Source organism: Aphelocoma coerulescens, chromosome 10 (assembly GCF_041296385.1).
Source record: "Aphelocoma coerulescens isolate FSJ_1873_10779 chromosome 10, UR_Acoe_1.0, whole genome shotgun sequence".
NCBI classification, from domain to species: domain Eukaryota; kingdom Metazoa; phylum Chordata; class Aves; order Passeriformes; family Corvidae; genus Aphelocoma; species Aphelocoma coerulescens.
In genome coordinates, this window is record NC_091024.1 from 10825128 (window position 1) to 10850782 (window position 25655).

A 25655-nucleotide genomic window follows, 5' to 3' on the forward strand; every position below is an offset into this window, starting at 1 on the left:
CTGCCAAGAGCTGCTAACAGCATTCACATGGAAACACTCCGGAGAGGGAACATCGCCGTGCCAAGGAAATGCCTGATTTTCCTGATGGTATCCATCTCCCAAACCACAAGGGACAGGAAACATGGCAGATGCTTTTGCGGAACACCCAACACGCATCAAACACACATCACTGCTGCTTTCCACAGCGCAACGAGGGCAGAGATTTAATTACACACAAGCTCTCCTAAATCAGGGAGAGAGACAGTTGAAAATAGGGTGGAAGAAAACCCAACATTTAATTCAATTTATTTAGCAGCATCTTTATTGCAACAAAGGTTTTGTAATAAAACGCAGCAAAACTAATGTCTCCACTTTACATGATTAAAAGCCATGGAGCTCGGGAGGGGGGAGGGAGGGAGCCCAATAAACCCACTGGAGTGAAACATGCAATTTTGTTAACGCAAACAGCAGGCACTTCATGTTCTCAAATTAAACACCTGAACTTCTACTCCACAGAAGAGCCAAGTGAAAACTGCAGCAAGAGCTCTCTTCCCCTTCTGAAGGGGCACACACAAAGTCTCTGCAGGGTTCTGACACTCAAGTGAATAGGCAGCCCAAGGCAGGGGCCTCCTGGCCGATGTTTCACTGACTTAGACTCTGTTATTGCCTCGGCAGGGGTTGGGTGTCATGGCAGCAGTGGAACAGCCGGACACACGGACACACACGGTAGGAACACAACCCACTTCTCCTGGCAGGGAATATGGGTTGGAACTCGGAGTATGAGAATTCTCCATAATTTCCTACCCAGGTTCAGACGCAGGTGCTCCAGGGTTAAAGCATTACTACACCATCCCACTCAGAAATTTTTTCCATAGCCTATTTCCAAATGCCACCAGTAAGTAGGGAATGAATTTTCCATTCTAATATAATGAGGTTAGTTATTTTCAAAGCTTTGCTTGGTGCTTTGAGCTCATTTTTCCATTGAGTTTGTAAAAATTAAGCAGTTCTGGGTAGATACTAATTTTACTGTGTTCTGAGTAAAAAGAGATCACTGAGAACAAAGGGGGGTGCACGTGAAACCCAACAGCTTTGCACATCCCACACTCACGAGACATCACTGGAAGCTGCATTAAAATGGGGTGAAAGAATGGGCTTTCACCAGGAACAAGCACAACCAATCCCAACCACCTCGAAAGAGAGGAAACTGCTGGCACCAACACACAACTTCGGTATCTCAGCACTCAGATCCCCATATTTCATATATATTCTTAAACACACGAAAACATTCATCTCAAAGACACCTATGCAACTAAATATCCACCACACAAGGAAGGCTCAGTCCTGCTCCTGTTCAGAGTAGGGCTCCTTCTGGGCACAACACCCCTAGAAGGCAGAGGGGCCTCCACAGGGACATACCAACCTCTGGTTTGGGAGCCACAGCAAAGGCTCCTCCTCATACCTTTTTGCTCCACAACCTCCCCTGCCCCCCCAGGATCTCACTAGTTCTGCTTAAAACTCACATTAACCAAGAGATTTTTTAACATGCAGGAAGTGATGAAGTACAATCCCAAATATCAAACAGGCTGGAAACTTCCTCAAGTGACATTCCCATCTCCAGGACTGTAATGTACAGCCTTGTCCTGGCCCTCGGCCAGACCAACACTTCACCATACAGGGTGCAGGAATACCGCTACCCCCAAAAATTAACGATGCAAAGTTCCTCAGCACTAACACCTTCCTACCTCTGCAGTCTCGATCACAACGGGGTTTTTCCTTTCTTCACTGGGAAATTAGCTGGAGTCAGACTTCATCTAAGGCATCTCTTTTGCAATAACTACAAAACTCTGGTGATAAATCCTTCCAGCACTTCCACAGGATAAGAGAGCACGGGGTCTTAAAGTGCTTAACTACAGTAAAAAGGAAAGAAAATGGTAGGAAAGAAAGAATCCATAATTTATGTTGCAAAACAGAGCAGTTACAGTATGTTGTACTTTAATAGCTTTTTGATGTATATATTTAAAACAGTAGAAGGATGCATTATTAAGAATTATATGTCAACACTTATAATCACATCCTGCCTCAAATCCAAACCCAGCCTGGCTTACTCACGTAACGTTTAGTTCTTCAATTCCCAAAAAATGCAGTGTTTGATGAAGGCCATTTTTGCTCTGTTTTTTAAACAAAACGATCAATTTTGTCTTAAAAATCATATACATTTACATTCAAGGGTAATCACCTCTAGAAAAAGAACAAAACCACCCCAAAAAAGCAAGTTAATTTAATATTGAACAAAATATAAACAACCTTGGAGAAGGTGAATACTATCCATGGGTAATTTTATACATATATGTATATATGAACAGATATAGATATATGTATATATAATACAGCATAAACATGTTGGGAACACAATGGAATTCCAGAGGAACAGCTTATTTTTGTCTCTCCCCACTGTTGTGCTCCTCTCTCAGTGCCGACTGTAATACAGTCCCCAGGGATGCTGCCTTTGCTTCAGCCACAATTAACCGCTAAGAGAAGACATTCCTGGAGCTGGGCTCCTTCCGTGCCACGCCCTTCCCAAAATCAACCCCTTATTGACCTGCTAATGGTCTTTTAACTGATCCACTTGTAATCACTGCGATCTGAAAACCAACAAACAGCCCGAACCAAGGCTCCCCACTGCGGAGGAAACACTCCCTGCACGCCAGTTGGCTTCGGCTCCTTTGCGTATCCCAAAAACCAGATCCCGTTTTCACACACGGCTTTTACAACCGTGTAACTGCCCCAGCTCCCCTCCCTTTAGTGCACATGCCCAGCAGTTTAACTGAAAAACGATGCGGTTTGATCAGATACAGCCCGAGTCTGTTAAATCCCAGAGTTCTGGGATCAAGCTGAACAGTACAAAATCAAGAAAAGTACAAGGTTACAACATGTGGAGTTCTAAGAGCGTAAACACTGAGAGTGATTCCAGATTTTCAGCAGATGAAAAGAAAATCATGCTCTGCTTCTCTCTAGCACCAAAACAGAAAGAAAAGGAAGTTCTTGGGTTTCTAAGAAAACCGTTAAAACTTATCAGAGTGTCAGAGGCAAGTCCCAAGGGGAGAATTTTCTGGATTAAAGAGAATAATTTTCGATGGATTTCTATCCTAAATTACCTGTTGCCAGTTAAAAGTGCCTTCACACACTTACGCTTTTCAGCCAAGCCTGCTGCTTAGTTAAAACCAACCTCAGTAGCAAAAACACAACTGGGACTGCAATTCCTTGAGGGTTACCTGAAGCTGTACAGAAAAGGGTTCTCAAAGACAGCATCATCAGCATCAGCATCATCAACATGCACAGTAGTGCTAGAAAGGATCCAGGAATAGGGGACTGGACAGGACACAAGCCTGGGAAATAGCCCCTCATACATGAGGAAATTCAACAGAACAGTTCATATTGCCTCGCATATAAGGTCTCCCCACACATCCTCTGCAGACCTTGGAATTAGAGTATTGAACTTCTAAATTGTAACAGGATGCATATGCCCGTATCATGCTGATGTGAGGGTAAGGAAGGAGTATTGCAAACCCAGCTCCAGAGTGAACATCAGGGAAAAATCTCAACAGGATGCACTTTGAAGCTTGTCTGAAAATTTACAGTTTCAGCTTTTTAACTTAAGTTAGTTTGCACCTCAGAATAAAAGATTGTTAAGCCCATATCACAGTAAAGTATCAATTCACTTCTCCACTGAAATCAAGTACAATCAGGATAGGTTCTCAAGCTGCTGGAAGAAAAGACAATGATTTATCCTAGGGGAGAAGGAATCAAAGAACCTGGCATCAACTGATCCGAATCCAAACTTTAAATATATTAAGAGGCAGCTTAAAAGTCTTTCTTCTTAAAAAACAATTAACATCTAGATGAGGGATGTGTCCAACTTGTGACCAGCTTCTAAGGAGTGAGACACATCCCTTTCATGAAGCATAAAAGCTATATGATAGCATTTAAAATTAATAAAAGTTGTAACCATTCAGGTAAACTCTTGCTGTGTAGTGAGTAAATCACCCAGTATTATGTAATAAGATACCAAGGAACACACTGTAAAAATACATCAATTATGCCATAATGCTTTTAAAAAGTGAAGATCTGGTGCTGTAGAAGTACATTATTTTCAATTTCAGCTCGTCCCCCAAGAGAACACCCATGGTACTGTATTATACCACAGACATTGGATTTTATTTACAGCTTAAAGTTATTAGATCACTGTACTTTAATTTCCTGTATGGCACCAAATTTACTTTTAAAAAAGTGTCTGTGAGGGTGTGTACGGGTGTGTACATGTGGCAGGCACCAGAAAGCAATGTTCCATCCTATTTTCTCTAGTTTCCTACACCTCCCTGTCCGGAGAGCAGCCGTGGAGCAGAGTTTTGAGGTCAGTCACATGGCCTTCATGGCAGCAATTCGAGAGCCCAGGTTCTCCTGCAGGTAATACAGCAGGTGCAGTTCATAGTGCTCTCCTGACTCAGGGACTCTGATGCTGTGTCTCTCCTGAGGGTAGATCTGAAATGTAAAATAAAGTCGTAAATATCCAGAGGAGCTGCAGGTGCCAACATTTAAACCAGTCCCAGAGCCACATTCCAAATGTCCATGGAATGTCCCTGCATTAACTCTGCACCTGAGCTAACACTCCTCATCCTCCATTGCCTGAACCCAGGAGAACCCACTGTGATCCAGCTGTGCTGGAGGGGATCAGCCTGGCTGAGCAGAGGCAGCTCCTGGCCAGAGCACATTCCCAGTTCTGCAGTGTGGTGTGGGATCCCTGGGCTCCACCTGCACTGAGCCAGTAGGGTTTAATTAAATGAAGAACCCTGTTCCATGCTATATGAATGCTGCTGCACTGCCTTCCAGCTGCAGATCTCCTCAGAAACAGCCTTAACTGCTTATTTGCCCAGTTTTTCTTTTTGTTAATTCATTTAAATAATATTAAAATATTAACATTTAAAAAATTATTGGCTCAAATGCTACAATTTTATCCTAGAATTCCAAGCTGTCCAGCACAACCATGGTACAAGTTCCAGTTCTGGACTCCTCCAAGACAGACACGTCACCTTTACACCCTGGTCATGGCCTTACCTGTAGGTCATAGGGTTTCCCAGCTCTCACCAAAAAGCTGAGCAAAATACTGGTGTGTGCAAAGTGAACATTCTCATCCAGGAATCCATGTAGCAGCAGCAAACGGTTTGGTCTGGGAAATGCAAGAGACAAACAGTTCTAGACAGAATCCCACTCATTTCACAGTCCACATGCATCCCTACAAAAACACTCCTCAGAAAAAAATATTTGCATTGAAGGCAGTGATTTCAGTTCTAAACTGCTCTGGATAGACATATTTCTCAAACCTGTTCCTTGCTCCTCTGAAAGTTCTTCCTGCACATGCATATTACAGTCAGACCTTTTATCTGAATATCTTAGTTATTCTCAGCAATGTTTCCTAGCTTGGACAATACAAGGCCTTAAACCTTGCTGATTGTCAGCTCTTTGGCAAGAAAGCCCATGGCCCCAGCTTGCTCTGCTGTGTTGAGAGAGCCTCAGAACATACAAAAACATCCCAATCAACTAAATTTTGTTTAGCTTAATGTGGCTCTAAAGTGCTAATCAAATTGAAGATATGTTTGTAATTTCTTAGACATAAAAGATAGTCTTTAATTACAGCTACTATAAAAGGGCTTACATGAAATGGTCTGTAACAATGCAAATGTTCGAGTATTAAGTTTATTAGTGTTGGGTATTGGGGTTTTTTAAATTATTAATGCTAGCATTTGCGATTCCAGAAGTACCAAGAACAGGGAGATAAAAACGTGTCTATGGGGCTTGAACTTTCCTGGTAGGAAAAATAGAAGACAAGAGCCAGAAACAAACTTACTCAGAAGGAAACTTCTCAGCCTGCATGGCCACGGATCCCAGGTAGTAGCCCTGCTCGTTGTGCTCTGGGTGGCCCATGTAGCGCTCTGTGTATCCCGTGTCATAGAAAATCCACAGCGTGACGGGGGCTCCAGCTATGGCCACCTGCCAGTGCCACAGAGAGGGGAGTGACAACATTGCCCCCTGACCTGGCCACGTCCCTCCCTCCCACAGCTTCATCCCACTGTAACTGTGGAACAAGCAAAGCAATCCTTGCTGTCCCTGCCCCAGTTCACACACAGCACAGCTCAGCTATGACCTGCATGCACTGGAAACCAGGAAGAGTCTACAGGCAAATTGAAAGCAACTTTAAACATACCACCTGCAAGGGCTGCTGACTGAAGTGCATTCTGTGGGGTTCTGTGGGTTTGGGTCCATTTGCATGCCTAACAGAAACAGCTCCCTAGGACTCAGCAAACTACCCTGCATAGCTACCACCAGCTTGCAGAGGCTTGTGGAAAAAAAGACCCATAAGAAAAAAAAACAATCACAAAAACACCCAAAACCCCTTTGCAAGGCAGGTGTTTGTAAAGGTAAAAATACAACAATTTTAAAGGATTGAGACAAATAATTATTAAACCTCCCAGTAATATTAAGGTTGGACTTCAAGAAAGCAAGAGTAGTCACAAAGAACAAAACACATCTCAAGGGCAATAGCCAGCTCTTCCCACATCTCTACCCAAAGAAAGTCTGGCTGTTTATTATAGTGGTCTAAAGTCAGGCAGGCACAAGAACCTCTTTCCAGTACCTCTTCCCATCCCCAGACTGCCCTTCTGGCTGCTTTAGAACATGCTCCTATGCAGCAGCATGGGCAATTTGATCTGGGAATAGATCAGTCTGCAAAGCAACTACTCTCTCAGGGCCAAAAAGAGGGAGAATGAGAAGGAGGTGTTGTTTTTCACCAGGATTGTTTCCCTTACCTGGTTCACAACACAAAGAGCTCAGCTGGCACAAAGTGGGCAGCAGCTGACATTACCTAAGGTACCTTCAGCACAGGTGACCTGAGATAGGTAGAGCTACACCAGCACAGTTGTCATTGCAAGCTCAATAGTCCAACAGTTGCTAGAAAAGCAACTTCTCTCTGAAGTCAGCCAAACAGAAGAGTCTTGAAGAAAACAGCCATTGCACTGTGTCCTAACTTGTCTAGAGCAAGCTCTGAGGTCTTTGTGCTGTGATCACCCATGGAAGTCACACTATTAAAGGAAAAATTCTGTCTGTACCACCAGAGTAAGTACTCAATGCATGAACATACCCTGAAGATATCTGACCTCTGTGTTAAAGCCATTAGGGAGAGATAGCCTCCGTAGGACCAGCCATGAATGCCAACACGCTCCAAGTCGATGAAGTCGTACTGCGATGCCAAATACTGCAGCCCTTCCACCTGGTCATCTATTTCTATCTGTCCCTGGGAGGACAGAGACAAAGGTAAATTCTGTTAGTTACAGGCCAATGTTACGTTCTCAGGATTGCCCAAGGCAACAACCTTCAGAGCTTTGGTGCTCAAGAGTGGTCCATGCTCAGAATGCAACTGTCCTGCTTCATGTGAGCTGCAAATTGTATCTTTGAGGAGTCACAGCCTCATTATGAACTACCCTGTGTCAGGCTGGAGCTGGGTTACAGCCTGAAACCATGACATTTTATCTTTCCTACATCAAGCATCTTTCCTCTCTCAACTCTCACCTATACACACTTCCTGTCCCCAAATCCCAGAAATGTCACACAGGCAGTGCTGGGCACCTGTGCCAAAATAGTGCTTCAGCGCTGCTAACACTGGGACTCAAACCCATCTCTGGCTGAGAACAGAGCCAGACTCAGAGTCCACTTACCATTTTGTATTTAAAGGCTCCTTCAAACTTCAGCCCTCGGTGGCAGGAGCCCCTATTGTCAATGACAACGACAACATAGCCTAAAGAGGCCAAAGTGTTCAGTCGGAAGTATTTGATTCCTTTAAACCGGTTGTTCACCAGCTGTACCTGGAATACAAGAGCAGCACAGAATCCAGAGGTCACCTCTTAATCCAATTTCAGATTTTATTTATATTTACCTTTAAATGCTTTATAAAATTTTATAATGTGAAGTTTTCAAGATCCCTACTCCCTGCTGTAAGATTTCCTCTCCCTGCTATGCAATAAATTCTTCCCCCAGTAAAACAAGCCATTCTGTGTCATGGGCATGAAGAGCTGAGGTCCACTGAGGCGACTCGAGAGAAGGAGACAGAACTGGGAACAAGGACTACCTGATTCCCTTTTCTCCCAGTTCCAACTCTGCTACTCCAGATCTGTCCTCAGACAAGTGGCAGTGCCTGGATCCATGACCTGGAGATCATGAACCCTTACAGCACCTTTGGCCAAGCACATACCGAACAGGCAAAATGCCACCTGCTGCCCTCAGCACAGAGCAGGAACTGTTCCTGCAGGAGAGCCGTGGAGTGATCCCTGCCAGCCCACCCCACTGCTCACCAACTCACCTGAGGGCCTCCATAGATGAAGAGCACTGTGGGGTACTTCTTCCCAGGCTCCAGGTTGTGGGGTTTGTACATCATTCCATACAGCGTGAACCCCGTGGAGCTCTCAAAGGAGAACACTTCAGGGGGAATGTAATCGGGAAGAGGACCTGCCATGGGAGGAGAGCCTGGTTTAAACAGGAATGGATGAGTAACACAGCTCTGCTTGACCACTGCCCTGTCACCAGTCTCACTGCAATCCCAGTGGAGGTCTCCCATGCTTTCCAGTGGATGTGGCTGGATCCAGGCAGAGACTGTGAATGGCCCATCCCTAGGTAAGCTTTCTGAGCCCTATCACATTCCCATCCTCGTTCTCCTGTGAACAACAGTAAATCTCCCCTGACACAGCCATTACAGATGTCCCATCGCTTCCTAATCCCACCTAGGACTCACTACATTAACACATAGAAAGCACAGGACATGAAGTATGCCTCAGGTAAGGAGAAATCAAAGGGAACAGAAATCCAGTGGAAGATTATAGCCCAAGAGCTGTCTCACAAAGACATGAGTAGGCAGCAGCACACACTATTTAAGAAGTGCACCTCCCTCCCCATGAACACACTCTTTAGCAAACACATCATACAGAGCAAGTGAGAGCACTTAAACCCCTCTCTGAGCTAAAACTGGCAGGAGAAACTTGGTAATTTCCACTTTAAATTCCTTCATGGTCTGTTTATATCCATTTGTTGCTGAGCTGAAAATGTCCCTCCTGTACTTCACAGAACTTCTCACAAAAGCCTGAGTTTCAGAGACAAGACTGGTCAGTCAAAACAGCAAATCTCAAGCAAGCATACACTGGGGTATCTTTCATCCATTGATCTTACTTGTCCTTTTCCTGTTCCTCATCCATGCCATTACCTGCTGAATCTAAAATGGTAGCCCAGAATTCCTTAGTCCTATGAGCTGCATCATTTTCCGATCCTGTCAGCCTGTACAGTGACACACAGTGGGGGTTCTTCTGATTACTGTACTTGCTGATGAACATGTCACAGTCCTGGGGAGAAAAAGAACATGCCTTGAACTCCTCAGTGCAGAGGCACAAGCAAATGATCATTTCTTTCTGCATTTAGATCTTTCAGAAGATGCTTATGGACCAAATTAAACCAGAAATCGGAGCACTTTTGCTTCTGAAACACTACAGTCCTTAACACTCCAAACCCAAAGATACACCTGCAAATCCAAGAGTGGCATGAGGAGCTTGTCACACACTCTCTTCTGGGTCATGAATTCCCAGCTGGATTCCTGGAACTGCACCCAATGCTGCCCAGGCTCATCTCATCTGGTGATTGGTCTCTAGTCCACTGCAGGCAGAGAGTCAGGCTCAAAGAGTTTCAAACAATTCATCCCAGCTCCTTTTGCCTGAAGTGAGTTGGAGAGCAACAGAACCAGGACGTCAAGTCTGATTTCCAGGGTAGTTTTACACACTGACTGTACAACATACAGGAGGGCACAACACAGCCTAAAACCTGCTTTTGTTATATATATATATACTGCCCTGTGTGCTGAGTGACAGGATAAGCCAGGGCTAAGGCAGAGCAGCCCAGCCAGCCCTGGCAGGCACAGATACCTGGCTGACACAGCAGGCGTGTGAGTAACCACGTTCTGTCAGGCGCTTCACTTCCCCGGGGTTCTCGTAGTTAACAACATACAAGTGATGCTCCAGAGGTGAGTCTTTTGTGCCTTGAAAGTACACCAGTTTTTTGGTTTCATCCACATAGATCTGTCAGGAACAAAACAAACAGCATATCCCTCAATATCCAGTTCTACCACCTCAAAGTCTCCCCCACATCCCTCCTGCCCCACCTTCCATATGGCTGAGTTGGAGCCCAGCAATCTGCAAGGTATAAACCAAACAACTGTTCTTACTGTCCACAACTCTGTCAGTTTAATTCAAATGATCAAAGAATTCATACAGCTCAGAGCTACAAGAGCAGCAGTTTGGGGACCATTCCTTCCCTCCTTGTGCAAGCTCAAAAGTTATAGAGAACAGAAATACTATGTATTTTGGCTAAAACCATACTGGATTATTAGGTTTATGCTGATCCCTCCAAGGGACCATCTCCCTGTGTGTGTGGCAGGATATCCATGACACAAGAGCAAGACTTACATTGGATCCATGTCTGCCAAGCACTTCCCATTCCCCACTGGTAATTGCTATCTCCTCTTTGATGAGGCACTTGAAGTCACCTGCAAATAGCCAATGTACAGAGATTTTTATTTCTAAAAATATTTTGTCACTTGTCTAGAAATAAAGGTTTTATACTGAACAATAGGCAGGCAATGGAAATATGAGGTGTCAGAAATGGAAAATTTTGCAAGAATTTTGCTTTTTATGATTTCATTTCCCTTAGAATGAGGGAGATTTAGCATGAAAAAGAAGTCAGATGCATTCAGAGAAATCTAATCAACCCCAGATATAATGCTATGTGGAAAAAAGACCCACAACAGTTGCAAGGAACTAGTAAAACTAGGTGTATTTTTTGTGCATACAGAGTTCAGTAGGTGCCTTCAACACACGCTAAGTAAATTAAGTATCACAGCATGAAATTGTGAATTAAAGAACACATGCTGTGGAAAAAAACACTCTGGGAGCTTTGCACACAGTGATTTCTTGCATCTGAGCAACAGCAAGTTCCAGCAGTGAGGAGGAAAAGCCAAATATGTCTCACAGTATCACAGGGAGCTTGTTTCCCATCTGGTTTTTGGAAACTTTTCCCTTTAGTCCATAAGGAAGGATCGGGGCTAAAACTAAGGCATGCTGAAAACAGAATAACCCCTGTACAATTTCCAGAGGAATGACTGTACACTGAAGTGCTTCCCTGGACAACAGCAGAAGTTTCCAATGAGACAATAATTCCTGCCAGCTGGAAGGACGTTTATTTCCTCACTGGTCAGTAACAAATGCCCAATTAAAGCACAAGAATAATTCCCCTTACTCGGAGCAGGGAGGCCTCCACAGGACCGTTTGTACTTGCTCTCCTTCAGAACCGAGGTGACCTTGTACAGGTGCCGGAAGCCTGTTTTGCACTCGGAGGCAAAAATGAACTCTATCTCATCTTCGTGGGTTTGAGGGAAGACATGGAATATATCATGGATCTGAGGAGACAGAGCAGTGGATTATTGTTATCAGTAGGACTCTGGCACTGCAGTCACACAAAATATGTTCCTCTTGCTGCTTAACACAGACCACACAGTCCAGGCTAACTGGGTGCAGCATTGTACCTTACTGGGAGAACCAGTTACACTTGGAACCAGGGGGGTCTGCAGCCAGTGCCACATCCCCACAGCTCCAGCTTTCTGCCAGTCTAACTCTATATCCTGGTCACCAAACTAATTAAGTTTTTCTGCACCTGCCCTTCTACCTTAGACACAGAGGTGGGTCTACCTCTGCAGACCTCTGTCCTGTGCTGCCTGCAAGGGAAGGATTATTTAAAGAAGGATGAGCTGACATCATCTTCCCACTCATCAACATGCCAGCTCTTGCTTCAAGGGACAATCTTTGAAGGACTTGGGAGTATTTGTCTTCACAGTATGAGCTGCCAGTCAAAAATCACTTCAGCCAGTAAAAATAATGGAGAAAGGGAAACTCACTGCACCATCCTGAAACCAAACGTTTACTAAGGAATGTGGTATCATAGAGAGCACTTGCTGTATAGGGACTATTCACTGGAAGCTTCTGTGCAAATGTTCTCTGCTGAAAGATCCAACTATGTTGCCAGTCACTGATGCTCCCAGGCACACCTCCAACGGAATGTCACTGCAGAGTCATGGGTCTTTATGTGCAGCAGTGTGAGGAGAGGCACAGTTTACAGCAGTGACCAGGCACACCCATGACTGCTCTCAGCACAGGCCCTGCATTTCACCTCCCAGAACATCACACCCTTAACCTGTTTCACCAGACCAAATGTAGTTCAGGAGATGTTCAATGCCTGTTAGCTGACTCTCAGGACTTGTTCACCCAGTGTCATCTTCATAGATCTTTGTTGCCTAGAAAATACTTCATCGGGTGGCACTGCTGGTGATAACAATTGCCAAGAAGCTGGAGAGTGCCAGTGACACTGTGGGCAAGGGGCTGCCTGGGAACACCAGAGCCCTGGGCTCTGCTCCTGGCTCTGAGCACTGCATAGACTCAAGCAAAGCAGCTCTGTTTTCACATCCCAAATCTGTTCTCTACATCCTGTTTTTCACAGCAGGAAGCCCCGAATATGCACAGAACTTGCACTAATGGGATCACTGTCCTTGACAGCACAGTAACACCAATGTTGCTCGAGTGCTACAAACTGTCAGAGAAGGCTGAAATTCAAATTCTTACATTTATCCAGATGTCTGTTGTTTCTTCATAAATAATGAAAGGTGCAACAGAATCTGGTACAGCATCAATAAGTTTCTGTCTTTCCATTGCATCGTCTTCTGTGGGGATGAATAATGCAGGAGGGATCAGGACTATCTGAAGCCGAGTTTGGGAGCGATCAAGCAAGATGGACCAGATGCTGTTGAGGACACAGATATTAGAGAAAATAACATGCAACCATGAGTATGACACAAGTCTAAAAATCTAAGCAGACACTCGGTAGCACTAGGCATTTTGAAGGAGTCAAGAATATTCAATTGCAGAGTAAGTCACGTGCAAAATTTCACCCACATAAACAAATTTCTTCCATAACACAAGAACCTATTTCGCTACATTTTAATATTGCATAAGCACTGCAAGTTCAAAAGTTTAACTCATTCTGTTCTCCCTGATTTGAATTGTGCTTCAAGGGAGAAAAAGAAGAGAAAAATCAGAGGGAATAATGAAGCAGAAAAATTTCAATTGAAATTTCAGGATGCTTGTGAAAATACCACTTTTAGATCTACACCTAGCAGAGAGTAACACTGGCACCTAAAGGGACCAGCAGCAGCCCCTGCCATATTCTGATGGCTTTACATGTAGCTCCAACAATAATCCTGCAAAAAAACAGGATAAAGTAGCAAATGTTTCCCTGGATTTCTTCCACATTTGGATGGGAAAGAAATTTAAAAGGTGAAAGCCATCTTTAGATTCGAAAACTGGAGGAGTGCAATTCTGGAAAACCATGGAATCATTTGGGTTGGAAAAGACCCTTAAGATCATCGAGTCCAACCATTCCTCCAGCACTGCCAAGCCCACCACTAACCATGTCCCCAAGTGCCACATCTACACAGCTTTAAAGTCCCTTCAGGGATGGTGATTCCACCACCGCCCTGGGCAGCCTGTGCCAGGGCTGGACAACCCTTTCAGTGAAATACCCTTTCGGAGAAGCTTCTGGTGAGTTAGAAACACTGTACTACATCATCTACAGGGTTAAAATGACATGCAAATGTAAGTAGCACTTACAGCAGGTTTTCTGATCAGTAAGTCTGGTCAGCAAGGATGGTCCAGTGGTTAGGGCGCTAGCCTAGGGCCTGGGGGACCTGGGCTCATTTCTCTCCTCAGCCACAGACTTCCTGCGTGACCATGGCAAGGCACTTAACCTCTCTGGGCTTCAGTTCCCCATCTGTAAAATGGGGATAATAGCACTGCACTCTCTCTCACAGGGATGCTGAGAGGACACACACATCAAAGGCTGCGAGTGCCCAAACCCAAAGCAGTAGGGCCAGGGAGCAGAGAAAGACACAAGGAGGGCTCTGGTTTGGCTTTTGGAAAAACGGTCCCCTTTGCACAAACAAGTTGGTAGCAATGTAAAAGTGAAAGCAGGCTTAAGCTGGAAGAAGACAGAGACCACTACAATCTGCTTCTGACTGTATGACCCCAAACCCTCTGAGCAGAGACAGGATTAACATACGCACTATTTTCCTTCTGGCGTCCACCCAGCTCTAGCAATGTACTCTACTCCTTCAAAGAGGATCTCGAAGGGCTGAACTAGCTCTTTATCCACAACATCTGCAATCTGTTGACAAAGCAGCAATTCAGTGACACTGAGATGAACCCCCACAACCAGTTTTTCATGCACGATGAGAGCCTGGACACAGAAGACTTTTTCTGTGCAGCTCATGCAATTTAGATTGTTCAGCCTTTGCAACACAGGGGACTGAACCCCATCTGCAGCCAGACCCCGGCACAGCAGGAGAGCTGCACACTGCCAGTACAGCCAGGGCTGGGACCAGAGAAATCTGGATGCTGCTCACAAACCCATCATCCATCTCGCACAACTCTTTTGAACTCTCAGTTCCCCCCCATAAAGGGGAGGTAATTTGTACCGAGCTGTTTTGTAGGATTTTCATGGATAGTTGCTGAACATCCTGCATGACACCCAGTTACCAATGTGGTTCTAATTCATGATATGCAGTGCTGCAGTCTGCTGCTGCTGGGACTGGGAACAAGTCCCAGTGGTACCCAAAGTGTCTTGAAGGCTTTCCCTGCCTTTCCTGGCTGACACCAGCATCACTATCCCAGCAGGTGACTGCTGATGGCTGAAGTAGCTCAAGAGTTGGGAGAATTCCAATAATTTATGGCTGTAATGTATCTGTTTGATAAGATTAATTTCCCATCTGTCCAAAAATCTTGGACTGGGCTGTGGAAATTTCTCCATCTGTTTAAAAAATCCCAGGGCAAAAGCAAAGTTCATCTCTTTCCATATGTTCATACTTTAGTAAGGTGATATACTGTATTTGCAATCCAGTTTTCCCAATATCTGCAGCCAATCAAGAGATCAGTCACATAAGAAGGTCTAACCATCCACACCTACAACACTCTGCTCTGCAGCTGAGTTCACACACCAGTGGTAGCAAAGGAAAGCACAGCCTTGAGAAATACTGCTGCACACTGAGTATCTGCACAGGAATGAGCCAAGGGCACTGCCTCCAGAGAGGCCAGGAAGCCATCACAACCAGGAAAGTTTCTTTGTACAGAACTGGAAAATGAATTTTATCAAAAAAAAAAAAAAATCATAGCAATTATATGTATTTGGCAAACAAACAGAACATAGACTTACTCTGCCTTCTGCATTGATTGTCACTTCAGAGATCTTGAAAGTGACCTTTGGATTTGCTGTACCTATAAAAACAGATGTTAGCAGTCAAGCACCAATTGTTTGCTGTGCATTATTGTGGTGTTATTCATACAGGACTGGAAAAGGCAAACAGCAGAATGCTCTTTGATCAAATAGCCTCCCTGCATGTGTGAGAGACACCACAGAACCAAGAAACTGCAAACATAGGGAGATTTAGAGGATGTAATCCTGCAAACAGACCAAGAACCACACTACTGTAACAGTCAGTCTTCTCTCCCACAATCAGTGGATGCATTTACAGGGTGGAAGTAAATGCTCAGGAGTGAATGGAATAGCAAAGCAAGCTTTGCTTCACTGTTTGGCTTTATTCCAAGGTGGTACATAGAAACTGATCCAGTGCTAAAGAGCATCAGTGAAAATTAAACACCTAAAAACCTACTGCCATCACTAGTGCCATTATGATAATAAGGCTACATATTGTTTAAGGGATTTGGGCATTCATTAGCTTGTTTCCTTTGCACTGAATAGAGCCACGGCAAAACGCTCTCAGAAATCCGAGTGTTCACATGCACCAAAAAAACACGAGGTGTCACCTCTTTCTTCCCAGCCTCACATTGAGCCCTTGTCTCTCCTAGATACAAGCAGTAAATCAGGAAAAGCAGAAAGCTTTTCTTTTGAATTGGGGAATCCACAAGATCTGAATGAATTCTGCAGCTTGAGAATGTCAGCCAAACAGAAGGTATTTCTCCAAAAAATGAAGATTTCAGGAGTGAGGAAAGAGAGCAAACCACTGTTACTGGAGCAATGTGTCCCGCTGTGACAGCAGGGACATCTCAGAAGGGTAGAACTGTTCAAACTTGCCCCACACCTGAGAGTGAATCAGCCCTCAGCAGGTGTGCTTAAATCCCACTTCCCGGCTTCCAGTGGCACTCCAAGCCTGCCCTCAGCCCTTCACTGCTGAAGCCTCCAGATCATTCACTGTCTGCAAATGTGACCACAGGTAGTTTTCCTGGCAGGCTGCAGCAGGACAGGTTTGCTGTTCAAAGTCCAAGAGCAATCCTAGAGATCAGAGTCCTCCAGAACTTGAACTGCCAGGGGGCAGTGCCAGCAGCTAAACAGAAACCCTCCTAAAACCCCAAAAGGCTGTAATTCTGGAGCTGTTCCCTCAGAAACACAGGACTGTAATGAGAATCAACTCCTCAGCAACTCAGGTCTGTCAGGATCCCAGAGAGTGGCTCAAACAGTGACAGTGAGAGAAAGTTTCTGCCAGCTCCTGACCCCAGAGCCCCCAGTAACCACACGGCTGCAGTATCAGCACAGTCACCAGTGACTCATCCAGCCTCCAGAGCAGCTTCCCCAAACACATTTGTACCACCTGGACACCAATTCAAAGATGACTCAACACCTCTCTGCTCTAAGCTTGGAGAGTCACTGCTGCCAGGCACATGGAATAAAATAGGTGTCTTCCAGAAACATGGATGTAAGGTTTCAGGGTCTCACCAGTTTTGGGGTACCGGAAGGAATCTGTTCTTCTTGTCTCCAGCATGGGTGATGTGACATGGATAATTTCTACCTCTGACTCATCATTTTCTTCATAAAGAATTTGAAGAACTTTACCCCCATCCAGTGCTGTAAATGAATTAACATTACCAAATTACAGAACAGAATTATCAGTTATTGCAGGCATCAATATTCTCTCAGGAGCACAAGCAGATTGGAAGGATGAAGAAAAATCCAACAAAGCCTGTGATTCATGTTTCATTAAAATAAAACACTGAGACTCTTACAACTCCCACCACTGTTGTGAGAAGAGAAGTCTCTCCCCCCAGTGCTCACAAGGCCCCTGTAACTGGTCCCTGCTGCAGACAGCTCCAAAGGAGGCCATTCCCAATTTGCATAAAGATAAGCAGGAGGAAGAGAGAGCACTGCACTGGACAGGGCCTGTCAGACACGCTGGATCCCCACACTTACTCGGCTGTGCCTTTGGGCACCACCAGTAGCCAGTGTATCTGTCAAACTCCTCCTGCAGCACAAAAGTAGCCACGCCAGCAGATTTTGGATCCTCCTCAACATTGGCCAGTTCTAAAAAAAGACACCAAAGAATTAGTTCATGATGTGCTGCAGAACCAAACCAGTTCTGCATTATCCCAAACGCAGCCCAAGTTCAACCCCAGGGAACAATTACATGATAATAAATCTGACTTCTCAGCAGATTTGTTTTCTGCTTCCAGCCTTCTCTGTTCATATATTAGGGAGGATTTAATCCTCTCTGACATGGCAGCTTCTTTTAGGAAAGGAAAGCCATTCTCTCTTCTTACTTGTACCTAATCAGGCTCTCAATTAGTCAAAGAAAGAAAATGTTCTCTCTACCTGAGTTCAGTGAATTGGAACTACAACTTTTAAGAAAATCAAAACCCCAAACCTTTCTGAACAACAGAAACTGAAAACATGAACATTCAGAAAAACGAAAGCATCAGTATTTCGTTCACTGTACGAACCAAAAGTAACAGACTTACATAACATCTCAACATGATGACATATCCATAGGGCTTCAATATTTTTCCTGTTACCCTGGAGGTAACTTAGCAGCGCTCCATAAATAATTATCATCTGAGAAGGAGTCATTGCTACAGTTTATTTTTACTGTACTTACATAATATTTTAATATTCAGCATTTAAATAGTCTAAAGCATTATTATAAAGTGTCAAAAATTTCAATTGACTAAAATTCAGATGGTATAGTTTAAATACAAAATGCAATTGATTTTTAAAGTGTTTTACCCACAATTTCCCATTTTCTTTCTTCCAGGATAGATGTCTAAGAGTTGGAGAGGGTAAGCAGTGAGAACCTAAGTTATTGAGTAAAAGGGGACAGCAGAAGCCCCAGTGCTATTCAGAAACTGCCTAAATTGTTTCTAAAAGTCTCTGCAACCTGATTTCACTGGAAGAAACTTTCCTCTAGCTCTATTCCACCCACAGGTCCTCCACACAAAAAAGGCTGTTCCATAGAAAAGCACTGTGCTGTGTTTCAGAAGAGCCCTTCCATATGTATCCAACAAACAACACATCCTGCCAGATTGCACAGTGCAGGGAAAAGAATCATCCCATATCTGCACTATAGGATGCACACAGAATGTGACAAACAAGGTGGAATAAACAGTGGCCATTACCCTCATTTCAGGAGAACCTTTAGTGCCATTGCTTAATGCAGTCTAGCAAGAACAAGTGCAGAGGAGGTACAGGAATTTAATTCAGGATGCATTACCATTGTGCACAAATGTCAGCCTCCTTTCTTCCCTGGATTCTATATTAGATATCCAGATGTCATTGCAATGGATAAATGCCATCCAATTCGGATCAGCTGGACAAAGCTTGGGATCCATCCGGATATTTGGACAACTGGTCTCTACTAGAATGGGTCTTAAAGGCTGTTGCTGTTTGGAATTGGAATTTAAAAAAAAAAAAAAAAAAGCAGCACAGTAAGATATAACACAAGAACACATCCACCACCAAGTAACCTGGATTTTCAGAAGACCACAGCAGTGTGGACACTGACTTCAAATATGTTTAGAGAGGAATCTATCCACTTTACACACAGAAAAATACCATGCATATATTTTATAGGGAAAGCTGTGCCTCTACCAAGGTCCCACCAGGCCTCTTTCCCCAGAGCTGAGGATCAGCCCCAAATCAGAGGGCAGCATGTGTAGAGAAGCCTGGCACACTCTTAAAAACAGCACCCTAAAAGGGGCTGGCAGAACATGCAACCTTGTCCTCCAAAAGCAACTCAAGATACAGTAAATTACCTCTGACAACAGGGTTAGACAAACACCAGGCATTTACTATAATAATAGTAAATTTTTTCAGCTTTGAAGGCCAGCACCAGCGGAGTGAAGGCTGCTTGTTTTGCAAGTTGTACAGTCAAATGGTGTAAAAATGGTGTAACACATCCAGCACTGACCACAGAACAGTGACCAGGAAACTGCAGCCTGGGGATAAAAGTTGCCTCTGATGTAACGTCTGACTCTGTGGAAGAGCATGGAGCCTTTTGTTGCTTTTTATGGACACTGCTAGTCATGAAAAATCAAACAAATCTGGCGTCCTGCCTTGCTGCCACCATTTTACCATTTCTTGTAGACCTGCATCTGAGTTTCTACAATCATGGAAACACACCCCTGTGGATAACCCTGTTTCCACTGTTATCAAGGTCACTTCCTGTGCTAGTGCAATAACTACTGATAATCAGCTCTTTGCTCTCACTCCAAGCCAAAGGAGGTTCTTGCCAGAGCAAAGTCCTGCAGAGAGACAGGAGATGAGTAAACTCACGGTGAATCCATGGGGGCCTCCATCTTTCACATGATAAATCCCACTCCCCGCCTGGAACAGGAAGGTGCCGCTCTCTCGGTGGTAATCATAGGAGGCAATCCCAACAGTGCCGATCCGCTTCCTCTCCCGCAGCAACTCCTCTTCCCGTGAGTACATCCCATAGTCCAGGATGGCCTGAAAACAGGCAGAGAAGCCCAATCAACACCTCTGCTCTGCATGCTTACCCTGCTTCCAGGAGCAGATGGCTGAGCAGACATCCTCCTCCTCCGGAATCCTGCTGCCAGCTGGAAGCCAGCTCCGGCTTTGCCTCTGCCATCAGCACTCGTAGGTGCAGGCCATGATCAGATCCCACACAACTGTAAACTGACAGTCACTCCACCCATTGTAAGGCCAGCATTATTCCCAATATTCCCTGGTATAAGAAAGCTCAGACTGAGGGTCTGTTATTTCTAGAATGAGCCTGAGAGGCTTTGCTCACTTTCCCAGACATGCAGTGACTGGTCTGGTGGGAGGAGAGCCCAGCCGGAGCTTTATGTCTGGCTGACAGCCCTGGTAAATAATACAGGGAGAAATACACTTCATTCCATGTGGGGTTTGTCCCACCTCCTCCAACCTGCCATGGTGCATGGGATGGGATGGTGCAGGCTTGCTATGTGCAGCAGGGAAAAGGGAATCCACATTCCAGTGAGTAGGAAAGGGATCCTCTGCTCTAGCATGAGTCACGGAGCCACTGACTGATCCTCGGGGGAATCATCACTTCCCCTGCAAGACAGCAGGGAAGTGATTGGAGACTACAGGCTCCTTCAGCAATCCCCAGGATCTCACAGCACAGAACTTGATGCAAATTAGCACTTGCAATCTCTGCCAGCAAGGGAATTATCCAGCACACAGAGTGGATGGAACTCCAAACACTGAGGAGAAAGCTGTGCTTCATTTTGGGATGGCTGCAGGGCTGGCATGTACAAGAAGAATCTTAAAATTTTTAAGACGGTAAACTTCAAATTTTCAGGATGAAAACCCCAAATCCCATGTGCTTGAAGAAAAAAATCAGGACCCACCGGAAAAAGATCCAGAAGAGGCTTCCAGGAAAGCAGCAGGACAGCAGCTTTGTTTATGGTTTTGGGAATTTCAGAATAGAAGAGTGTGTTCTCCCTGTTCTCCCCAGACATTGCTATAGTGAAAGTGAAGAGAAAAAAAAATGTATTAGCTTTCTGTTAATAATCCAAACACTCTCAAAGGATGCCGAAGAACAGTTTCCCAGGCCCTTCCTACCAGAGGAAGGACTGATGGTCTCTGCACTGCAGCCTCGCTCTGGGAGTTCCCTGCTTTGCAGAAATGCAAGTCACAGAGAAGGCAGAGAACAATGACACCCAGGCTTACCCCATGCTGTCTGAAGCACTCTGTGTTTTCTTACTGCCCTTTCATTCCATAAGCTTTATAAATCAAGAAGGGGTTTTGTGCCAGTTCCCCTGTCTGGGATACACAGCCTGTGTTTCAAAAGTAACAGACCTTTAGGGAGGTTTGGACACCCCTTTCCTGCTCCTCTCCCTCAGTCATTGAAAGTCTCTCCTCAGTCAGTGAAACCTCACTCAGGTTTCTGAAGGCTCCTGCCCAGGCACATGGGGATCAGCCCAGAGGGAGCCAGGTGTGCTCCAGGGAAGGCCAAGCCTGGTCTATAGCTCAGGAAGTGGCACTTGGGAAACCAGAGCTCATCCCAGGGGAATCAACGTCAACCCACCCATGATGTGCTTGAACTCAGCATCATCCAAGGATTATGACCCCCATCCTCTGAAAAGGGGAAAAAGAGCAGGAGTTTTCTGACTATGTTACTGCAGCACACGCACTCTGTGAATCACAAACCTGAGCTTAAGCAAGTAGCCTAAGTGGCAAGCAGTGGGGCTATTAACATGGCTCTGGTTCAGCCATTGCTTCTCTCCCTAATCCAGGTTTTCATGGATTTATGTTCAGCTACCACAGCTCTTGACAAAAGCATTTCTCTACCACAAGGCCTGCTCCAAAAAGCCACTCAGAGGGTTGCTCACGGTACTGCTTATGATGCCAAATCACTTCTATCAGACAAACATTAATTAGTGAAACAATGCTCAAGTGAGGCACTGAATCCAAGAACAACAAACTACATAAAGTTTTTTATTATTAAGACCAAAAATGTTAAGAAAAGTATTTACTCTCTGAGCTGCCCCTGACCTACACTGCTATTTATTCCACAGGGTTCCTGGAAAACCTGCTCCATTGGTAGCTGAAGCACAAAGGACTTTCAAAATTACAGTTAAAATCTCTGCTTTGGAAGGAAACTTTGAAGGAGAAGAAGGTTCCACTCAACAGCTGTAATAAGAGAAGGGAGATGAACCTGCATAGCTTTTGGAGAGAGTATATACTCGGGGTGAGAGAAAAGGGGCTGAACAGACTTCCAGCTTGGGAACATGCCCCAAAGGATACTTCCGAGTTCTTTTCCAGGCCTAATGGGTCACCTCCAATCATGCTACTCCCACGGGAGATTACATCATAAGTTTTAATGAGATATTATGATCACAATCATGACTTTTGACCAGCCAGTGTGGCCTGGAATCCCTTTTGATTTAACTACCAGGAACACCCAGCTGTCAGGAACAGTCAATCCCAAACAGCCCTGCAGTGCTACTGTCACAGCCAGCTTACCCAGATAGTAGATCCTATCGGAATGAGGTCCTTCAGGATCATTTTTCTTCACAAATGTGAAGTCATGAGGGGCTTTTGCCATCATGTATCCATGATACTTCCGTGTATCTGTGAGTAGTTTCCGAAGCTGGCTCCAGGAATGCCTCTCTACATAGAAAGGTTCCAGTTTTGGCTGCTCCTCTCTCGGGACCTGCTCCTCATGACCTGCAGTCTCAAAGATTTCCAGGCCCGGCTGTTCAGTTTCCATGGCTGCTGCCATGTTGCATGTTTCTGGAAAAAACAGAACAGCAGAGCTGCAGCTCCAGCAAACCCTCACTGCACACTCCGAACACACCCCACAGCAAAACTGCTTTAAGAAAACCATAATTTCATGTGGTGAATAAAACCCACGGCAGAAGGAAGAGGACTAGGAAAGATATTTCCACTCTGGAAAACAGGCTGGCACCACTCAGCCTTTCAGAATGGGACTAATGACTTCATGAAGGCACAGATTTATTGTTGTGTTTCCCATGTCCACACATACCAGCCACTCATTTTAGTTCATGAAGTGAATAAATTCTTCCCTTTTAAGCTCCTACCTGCTTCTCTGCCCACAAGACCTGCACAAATATCACCTCACTACACTGATATCAGAACAGGGGATAATTAGGAGTGGAGGAAGAGCTGGGACAAACAACTGCTTAGCAGAAATAAAACTGGTAGCTGATCTGGAACCATCAGGCCACACAACAGGCTTAGGCACCTCATGTCCTTATTCCCATTATTCTCCCATAACTTCTTGGGTTTGTTTGTATCTCCTTTCAAACTAAGCCCAGAAGGGTCTAGCAGTGATCAACACTATTATATTGTCCCAATTACAAGTACCAGAAGGGGACACAGTGAAAAAAGCATTTCCCAAACAGATTTATCTGCAACACAAGTCTTATCTGCCCAACAGGTTGTTAATTCAGCAGATATCTCTTCCTGCAGTCAGCCGTGCTTTACAAAGTGTATCTGAGCTGAAATTATCAGCCCGGACGTCTGGCAAGAGGAAACCAAGTCCTCCCACTGTAAATCCCAGAGCTGAGGGCAGCTCCAAAAGGATCCAAGCTATAAATTCCTGTCACATAGTTCATTCCTGGAGAGCCCAAGGTGTAGGGTTGTCAAACCTCAAAGGGAGGGAGGGGGTGTCTATATAAAGCATGGAAAGACTGCACAAGTGTTGTGTACGCTGCTAGGGCAGAGCATGTTGGCCTAAGCCTGACAAACGCTAATACAGCCTAAATAAAGCATTTCCCTTGAGCAAACAGGCACTGAAGGATCACTGGAGCTCAAGGCACAGGCTTGGGCAGCTGGCAGAGCTCTCTGATGGACTGGCTCTCCCATGGCTCTACAGAGCAGCTGAGACATGTCCCCAGAGGAGTGAAAAAGATATGATCTGCACCTTGATACAAAGCCATCTTAACACAAATAGTTTAGTTTCACCTTTGGCAACACAAACCAAGTAAACACAGATCCTTCTTCTGCCCATACTATTTACAGCACAAAAATCCAGAACAAAAGAGCCCTGTCCAACTGGAAGGAGGGTCCAAGGCATGCACCGAGGAGTGCTGTGCTCGAGACAGCGTCAGGAACTGACAATGAACCTTCAAACCTGAACCGCAAATCTCGTTTAATCTGCAGAATTCCAACAAAGAAAAAACCTCCTTTCCCCACCTACCCCCAGACGCTGCTATTTCTTAACCCGACCTACTTCTCGCAGGAAAAGGGATAAAAACCGAAAAGCAGCAGACGTTAACGAGCCAATAGCAGTGGGAACGGCCACCCGGTACGGGAATGTCAGCCCAGGGTGATACTCCCAGGGGTTCCTTCACGGCCGGGGACAGATCCCGAGGGTCCCTCCACGGCCGGTCAGACCTCGGGGGTTCCTCCACGACCGGGGACAGATCCCAGGGGACCCTCCATAGCCGGGAGAGGACATCGGGGGGTCCCTCCACGGCCGGGAGTAGGCTCTCCCCGGACAGGGGTAGATCCCAGGAGAGCCTCCACGGCCAGGGGCAGATCCTGGGGGAGCCTCCACAGCCAGGGGCAGATGCCGGGGCGCCTCCAAGGCCAGGGACAGATCCCGGGGTGGCGGCAGGCAGATCCCGGGTATCTCTATACGGCCGGGGCGGCGGCCAGGCCTGGCCGGGGGCGGAAGGCCCGGCCGCCCCGGGTCAAGCCCCCTCCTCCCGCCCACCTCAGGAGTCCCAAGGCCCCCAGGGGTCCTCCCCGGAGCGGAGCCCCCTGCCCGACCCCCGGCGTTTTCCCGGTACTCACGGCGCTCCGCGGCGGCGCTGCTGCCGAACCGCCCCGCCGGGCCGCTGCTACAGCTTCCGCTTCCAGGAGCGGCCACGGGCACCGCGCCGCACCGGCGATAGCGCCACCTGCCGGCTGGGAGGACCGGAGGCGAGGGTGCGACATCCACCCGGGCGCGAGGACCGGGACACGGGACACAGGGACCAAGGCCTTGCACAGGGACCGGGACAAACACACACACTACACCATGGGCGGGAGTCAGGTCACGCAAACCCCCAGTGCACAGGGACCCTGCAGTTTCAAAAATCGCTTTTTCTTTCCTCCCCAAAAACTGCTACCACCTCCACAATGATACGCTTCCCACAGCGGAAAGAAATTCCCAGCTGTCATAATGAGTGTTAAACCCAGGGCACACCCAGGCTCCAGTGCAGTAAACCCCCAAAACACCCCCAGGCTCCAGAGCTGTGTGCCCCCAACCAAATGTTTCTATACCCCTGAATTTCCTTTTGCAAAGCACAGTCCCTTTTTTCAAAGGAAAATCTTTTTTGACTCCCTAGAAACCAGAAAAAATAACTTTTCTGCAGGTGCTCCCTCCTTTCCACATGTGCAGCTGGAAGCTCCAGGTCACACTGGGACCTGAGGCTGGTTTTCCCCACATGCTTCCCCAGAGGGCCTGTGGGGTTTGTGCTCTGAAATAAAGCCTCCTGGGGACCATTGCTACAGCTCACCCGACCTTCTGTGGTAGCTTCACAGCACCAGGAGCTGGCAGAGGTTGGGAATCCTCCATCCAGGGGCAGGCTGGGGCTGGTGTCTCCACACCAGAGATTCACATGGAAGACCCTGAGGCTGGGAGAGAGAGGTCGTGCCAAGATGGGTTGGAGGGAGGATAGATTTGCTGTTGGAATGGGGATGGCCATGGGCGAGGGGCCCTTGTGTAAGCTCCTGAGGGAGCGAGGGGTGGCCTTTTTGGAAACAACACTGAA

The 25655-nt window shown here is 45.9% G+C and overlaps 1 protein-coding gene across 4 annotated transcripts; it reads right to left on the bottom strand.

The window, feature by feature from the left end:
• Window positions 1-298: 298 nt before the first annotated feature.
• Window positions 299-24754, bottom strand: DPP8 (dipeptidyl peptidase 8). Of its 4 annotated transcripts, none has more exons than XM_069025559.1 (20): window positions 24694-24754; window positions 22396-22665; window positions 20778-20890; window positions 19720-19893; window positions 18659-18827; window positions 17365-17475; window positions 16894-17022; window positions 15376-15437; window positions 14231-14331; window positions 12735-12912; window positions 11359-11518; window positions 10530-10609; window positions 9990-10142; window positions 9281-9416; window positions 8387-8532; window positions 7746-7892; window positions 7172-7324; window positions 5882-6024; window positions 5092-5203; window positions 299-4518 (listed from the first exon to the last, which is right to left on the bottom strand). In XM_069025559.1, the coding sequence occupies exons 2-20, from the start codon at window positions 22652-22654 to the stop codon at window positions 4396-4398; spliced, it is 2649 nt and encodes an 882-aa protein (XP_068881660.1). In that variant the 5' UTR covers window positions 22655-22665; window positions 24694-24754; the 3' UTR covers window positions 299-4395. The 4 variants fall into 4 exon arrangements, with proteins under 4 accessions (XP_068881660.1, XP_068881661.1, XP_068881662.1 ...); XM_069025560.1 differs by lacking the exon at window positions 24694-24754 and adding an exon at window positions 24614-24634; XM_069025561.1 differs by lacking the exons at window positions 299-4518; window positions 5092-5203 and having other exon boundaries at window positions 5938-6024; window positions 7188-7324.
• Between the last annotated feature and the right edge of the window lie 901 nt (window positions 24755-25655).